Consider the following 6922-nt stretch of genomic DNA (forward strand, 5'->3'; position numbering starts at 1 on the left):
GCTGAAGACTTCTTTCTTGCTTGGGGGAGGCCCATATTTTTGTTCTATTCAGGCCTTCAAATGATCAAAATGTGTTTGACCAAATATCTGGGCACCCTATTGTCTGGCCAAATTGACACATAAAATTAATCATCACACTTCCCAATGTACTCCCCCAAACCCTCAGTTTTTCCTTGCTCACTAAAGACCCCTGCATTCCCTCATTTGATGAATTCTGAACATTTTTCTTTCATGCCCCACCTCCCATCTATCCTTCAACACATTTCTAGAACCTACTACTCTCACCATCTCCCCCACTGCCATTGTGCTCCAAGCCACTGTCATTTCTCATGGGGATTATGTTTATAAACCCTTATCTCCTGCTGTCACTCTGACCCTCCTAGAGACTGTTTTCAACAGGATAGCTAGAGTGATTTTTAAAAAAATAAACATCATATCATGTCACTCAGGGTCAAAGCCCAAGTCCCTATAGTGGCTTGTGAAGTTTGAGATAATCATATCCCAGGTCCTCCAAGTTAACAGCATGCCTCTCTTCCTCTTGCTCAGTCTGTCTGGCCTCGTTGACCTCCTTGCTGTTCCTTGAACTTGACGGCCATGCTCCCACCTGGAAGCCTTCACACTTGCTGCTTCCTCTGTCTGGAAAGCTCTTCCCTTGCATGCTCATGCATCTCACTCTCCCTTCACTGAGCTTTCCTCCTAGATGTTATCTCCTCAGAGAGATCTTCCCTGGCCACCCTAAGTGGAGCACCCTATCCCTCACCCTCCTTTATTTTCTTTGTTAGCATTTATCCTAACGTGACATTATATATTTGTTTGTTTGATTGTAGGCCATCTTCCCCACTAGAAGGTAGCACTATGGAGTTTGAGACTTCTTGTCTTTTTTTTCTTTTTTTTCACTTCCATATTCCAATCCCTGGAATTGTGTCTAATAACTCAATTGTAGTAGGATAGTGGGAACTCAATAAGTTTTCTCGTGTGTATTTTCCTAAGGCCTAAGAGTAGTAACGACTTGTGCTGCTGTGCATATTAATTCACAGAGGGTTCAGAGCATGCCCTCATGTGTTCTCCAATTTATCCTCACATCATCCTATAAGAAGGGAAGGAGGGGAATCATCATGACTCACACCTATCAGTGGAATGGGAATGTTTAGTGCTTAAGGATTTTAGTGCCCTCTTTTGAAGCCAAGAGTACCTCAAGAGAGGACACTGGATATACTTTTGTGTACCTCATGAGATTGGAGATATATATATTGGAATTCTGTCTTGGAAGAAGTTATTCATTTTACCAGCCTGTGCATTTTACTATAAGATCTGGCCAGCAACAATGTATTAAGTCAACATGAATTTTAAACATTTAAAATTCTTGCCCTATGGGAAAAATTACAACTGAAAGTTGTGGTTTCAGGATTCACAAGTGCACAGGGAATGAGAGGAAGACATCCTCAGATACTTGTTTTTGAAACCCAGTAACTGAGGGAGTAGATTAACTTGCACAGATAACACCAGTAACCCTTTGTTGTCCTGTGAATACTGTTACATGAATATATTACTCCCTTCCTGCACCCTCCCTCCCCAACCACAATGATATAAATTTGGTATTTCAGTGAAAGTTTATGAACAATGTGCAAATGCATATGCTTTTTTACATTAAGGTTTTCTCAGGAGAATAATGCTACATAATAAACTTGTGATTGCAAAGATATGGAACCAACCTACGTACCCTTCAACCAATGGTTGGATAAAGAAGATACTATATATATATGAATATACTATGGAATACTACTCAGTCATAAAAAGCAGTGAAATAATGTCTTTTGCAGCAACCTGGATAGAGCTGGAGGCCATTATTCTAAGTGAAGTAACTCAAGAATGAAAAATCAAATACCATATGATCTCCCTTAGAAGTGGGAGCTAAGCTATGAGGACCTAAAACCACACAGAGTGATATAATGGACTGTGGGGACTTGGAGTGGGGAGAGATTGGGAGGGAGGTGAGGGATAAAAGATTACATATCAGGTACAGTGTACACTGCTCAGGTGACAGGTGCACAAAAATCTCAGAATTCACTACTAAAGAACTCATCTATGTAACCAAAAACCACGTGTACCCTCAAATCTATTGAAATTTTAAAAACTTAAGACAATAAATAAAGTAAGCTGCATGCTGTGGCATGCCTGTAGTCCCAGCTACTAGGAAGGCTAAGGCAGGATTTCTTGGGCCCAGGAGTTCAAGGTTGCACTGAGCTGGGCCACTGCATTCAGGCCTGGGCGACAGAGTGAGACTCTATCTGGAACAAACAAAAGAGAAAGAAAGCAAGCAAGAGAAAGCAAGAAAGCAAGCAAACAAGAAAGAAAGGAAATAAAGACACTTACACACTTATAATTTGGCTTTCTAATAGTAATTCTATAGTCAGTCACATACCCCAAATTACATTCTTGTAATGGGTTTATTCGTGTACAAAATATGTTGTAATTTTTTGATGCATGTGCAGCAAAATATTCTATCACATACAACAAAAATACACCTTTTACTCCCTTTTCCCTGCCCTTGAAAATGGCAACACTGTTCTGGCAGTTCAGCAGCTAAAAATAAAGTGCTATAATTAAGCAGTATTGGAATGTATTCGTTTGACAAATGTGATGTACAATTTGAGTATACAATCGTATCTTTTTCTTGGTTTTTCACAGAATAGGAAGCTCCACATCCTGAACACCTCCAGAAGATACAAATATTTGTATATATATGTACACATGTATACACTGTATATGTAAAGTGCCAACAAGCCTCTTTGTCCTTGTGAGTTTGTTGAATTTCTCTTTAGTCCCTTTTTCTTTCCACAGTCAGACTCACACCATTGGGATCTCAGAGTTCATCAGCAGGTACCAAGCTTACCAAAGGCTGGCTTGTTGGGGGTGTGGTGTTGGTGAGAGGACACGGAGCGAGCCCTTCAGACCTCGCTGGGGGACCTGGAACGAAAGGGCACTTTGGACTGGAAACAGCCACAAAACAGGAGCCACAGGGCGCGCTGAATCTCCTGGTTGCGGAAGGCATAGATGATGGGATTGATCATGGAGTTGTAGGTGGCGGGCAGCAGGGTGGCGTAAGTGTAGACTGCCGGGTCCTCGTGGCTGCCCACCACGCAATAGATGGCGAAGGGCAGCCAGCTGGCGCCGAAAGTGCCCAGCACAACAGCCAGCGTACCCACACCTTTTCTGGTGGCGGCGAGGTGGGGTGGTGCCAGGCAGTGCTGCTGCAGCGCGATCTGGTGCGCGTGGCGCCAGACCACCTGGCAGATGCGCACGTACAGGTGCAGCATGATGCCGAAGACCATGAAGAAGGCGGCGGAGAGCAGCACCACGTGGCTGCGCGCCAGCGGGCGCACCACGCTGCAGGCGGCACGCTCTGCCAGGCAGTTCCAGCCCAGCACAGGCAGCAGCCCCAGGCCTAGGGACACGGTCCAGGTGGCGGCAAGCAGGAGGTGCACGCCCAACAGGGTCCGGCGCGAGTAATAGGTGAGCGCGTTATACAGGGACAGGTAGCGGTCCACCGTAATGGCCAGCAGGCTGCTGACAGAAGCGGCGAAGGAAGCCACGAGGAAGCCCACCGTGAGCAGACTCACAGTCTCCGAGGGCACCACGTACTGGAACACAAAGTGCAAGATGAGGCCACAGCCCGCCAGCAGGTCAGCGGTGGCCAGACTGCCCACCAGCACGAACATGGGCGTGCGCAGCGCCGGAGTGGACGCGATGAGCGCCACCACCAGCGCATTTTCTCCAGCGATCACTGTCCCCGACACGCACAGGAGCACGTCCCACGGATTCACCGCTGGCAGCAGGAGTCCCGGTGGCCCAGCCGACAGCTGCGAGGACAGCTCCAGAGACCCATTAGCTCCGCCGCCGGCTCCCAGAGCCGCAGCAGCAGGGGGTCCCCATTCGCCGGTGTCCGGCCCCCCTGTTGCTGTGGCCGCCGCCGCCGCTCCTTCGGCCGCCACTACCACCACCTGGGAGTCGTTGAGCGAGGCGGCGCTCGCGTTCATTGCGGCCGGATTTGCACCCTGCATAGGGAGGGAGTGCAGGCGTCAGGTGTACCCTTCAGGCTGCCAGGAAACTTTCCCACGCATAGAGCCTCCTCTCGCATTGCACCACTTGAGTTGTCCACCCCACCCTGCGACCCCAGAGCAAATCGGGGAATCATGGGTTAAATGAGATCCCAAAATAAATACCTGTTGAGTAAGTGAGTGAAATACCCACGCGAACTTCTGAGTTTTTGCACAGATATACACCAGGACAACATGCACTCACATGCACACGGATCAATTCTCCAAGGATGCCTGTATTTGCACACGCATTCGAGTGCACCAGCTGGGAGTGTCATCCTGGGAGAGTCCCGCTCGGGTTGTGGCGGCGCGACCAGGACATCTCCAGGGAGCTTGGCAGCGGATACGCTGTCCGTGGTGCTGAAAGCGAAGTTTCTGCCCTTGCGAAGCTTGGAGCGCCCTGGGGCCTAGAGACCCCTGCGAAAGGGGTCTGGGAGGAGAGACTAGGGTGTGTGTATGGGGGGAGTGGAGGGTCGGAGTCAAGCTTGGCTCCATTTCTCCTCTTCTGGAAAGACCCGTCCCCTGGCTATCCTTCTCCCCACATTCTCAAAGTTCCCTGGGGAACTCAGCAGCTCACCTGGGGCGTCAGGACTTCTGGAAGTCGCTGGTCATGGGCGCTGAGGCGGGGCGCCGGGCTGTGCTCCCTGCGCGGACTGAGCAGCTGCCTGCAGGAGGCGGCCCGGCCGGGAAGGAGGCAAGCGCGGGGCGCCTGTCGCTGTGCCGGCGCCGAGAGTGAGAGACACAGTTGGTGGCAGAAAAGGCGGCTGCGAGCTGCGCGCGCTGGAGATTGACAGGCAGGGCGTGGTGACGTCAGGCTCCCGGCTCCCGGTGCGAACCCAGCACTCACTCTCCTCGCCAACCCATCCTGCGCCCTCCCCGCCGCACTCCCCTTGCCCCCTATACTATCTGAGGGTCCTAGGAGGGAGGAGAAGCCAGAGCAGTCACCTCCAGTCCAGAACTTCCAGGAATGGGACGGGAGAGAGACAAAGAGAGGGAGAAAGGAGTGAAGAAGACCCTGAGACCAGGCGGCGAAGAGGGTGAGCTGGGAGGGGAGGGGTGAAGGATGAGTGGCACCTGCCGGGCAGCAAAGCCCAACCTCAAAGATCACCGAGGGATCAGATCAAAAAAGAAACCCCAGAGAAGGGGGAGGTTGGGACAGGGGTGTTTGATGGGAAAGTAGCTACCTTAAAAAAAAAAACAAAACCATCCCCGCCCAAAGCAGGAATTATCTGGGAAAAGAAATTCACTTTTTATTTCATTTTATGTATGTATGTATGTATGTATGTATCTATTGAGACAGAGTCTCACTCTCGCCCAGGCTGGAGTGTAGTGGCCCGATCTCGGCCCACTGCAACTTCTGCATCCTGGGTTCAAGCGATTCTCCTGCCTCAGCCTCCGGAGTAGCTGGAATTACAGGTGTGCGCCACCACGCCCAGCTAATTTTTGTAGAGATGGGGTTTCACCATGTTGGTCAGACTGGGCTAGAACTCCTGACCTCATGTGATCCACCTGCCTCGGCCTCCCAAAGTGCTGTTATTACAGGTGTGAGCCACCGCACCGGGCCTGAAATCCAGTTTTTAAAAAGGATGTTTGTGGTACATGCTCAGTTGAGTAGAGCCAGGGAAGAAATTCTGAGTTATGGGGAGCAGATAAAAGATGGATAAGAAGGGGACATCTGAGGAAAACAATCTCTTCTTTTGGAGGTTGCCTGTGCAGTTCCTCTCTTTGCCATTATCTTTCTTGAGCTCTACACAGCAGGTTTCACCCTGATCTTTTCTGCCCAGTGTTTCCCCATTTCGGTAGCTGATAGTACCCTTGGAACTTGCACTTTAATTAAAGACCAGGTCTGCATCTTGCTAGAGAAAAGGAAAACAGCAAAATGGGATTTACTTTCTTGGCTTCAGACTTTGCCCTGTTAATTAGTTCCCTATAAAACAAATTACAGGACGAAAATAGTGATAACTCAGCTGCACCAGACTTCAGTAGGCAGGAGTTTTATTTTCAGCCCAGATAAATCATCCTTTTGTTTTAAAGGTGTTTTGTTTTGTCAGTAAGATACGAGTATTAGTCTTCTTCTCCTTCTCTTTCTTCTTCCAGAATGTGCAATAGCTGTACTTGGGCAAGAGCTAAAATAGTTGATGCCATCTGAGGTTCTAAAATAGATGATTGCACATTGGTATGATGGCATTGCACGGAGGCCACAGCCATAATATTCAGGACCACACGGTATGGGAAAAGTGAAAATTGGCAACATTTGTTGCTAGTGCTCCCCCTGCTTCTCCCTGTGGACCTTCTCCTCCTTTCACTTTGCCTCTACCTCCAAAGAGGGGAAAAAGATACTCAGACTGTCCGTGGATTGGAGGATAAGTTTACCCTAGGTTGCTGCCTTTAAACATGACCCCCAAGTCCAGACTATTCCTGCTTCAATGCAGCCGAACTGAATTACAAGAACAAAGGACATATGACAGTTCAATTATTTGGTGCAATAGCTGATGTTGGACATAAAGGGAGTTCACATACAATTTATCCATTTGGGGAGCTTAAAAAAATCCACACACCACTATTTTCTTGAACCCAAAACTTGGCTGAAGTTCTAAATTTCTGAAAAGAGCCATTTTGTGTTTCAGTACAAGATTGTCATCTAAGAGTCAAGAATGTTATTTCAGAGCTGTCAAGTGAACTGTCAAACCACTGTAATAGCATGTTAACTGAGGATTTTCCAAATGATCAGATAAAAGCCCAAGGGTAGGAGACTCCTCCTTAATGTCTAAGTATGTTCCATTTTCACATGCCACAGTATAGCAGAAAGTACGAGGTTAAAATTG

At 48.4% G+C, this 6922-nt stretch overlaps 1 protein-coding gene across 1 annotated transcript; it reads right to left on the reverse strand.

Moving 5' to 3' along the window:
* Positions 1-2386: 2386 nt before the first annotated feature.
* Positions 2387-4148, reverse strand: GPR6 (G protein-coupled receptor 6). Its single transcript, XM_021937984.1, has one exon. It carries the CDS (start codon positions 4059-4061, stop codon positions 2949-2951), a length of 1113 nt encoding a protein of 370 aa, XP_021793676.1. The 5' UTR covers positions 4062-4148; the 3' UTR covers positions 2387-2948.
* Between the last annotated feature and the right edge of the window lie 2774 nt (positions 4149-6922).

Source organism: Papio anubis, chromosome 6, assembly GCF_008728515.1.
Source record: "Papio anubis isolate 15944 chromosome 6, Panubis1.0, whole genome shotgun sequence".
NCBI classification, from domain to species: domain Eukaryota; kingdom Metazoa; phylum Chordata; class Mammalia; order Primates; family Cercopithecidae; genus Papio; species Papio anubis.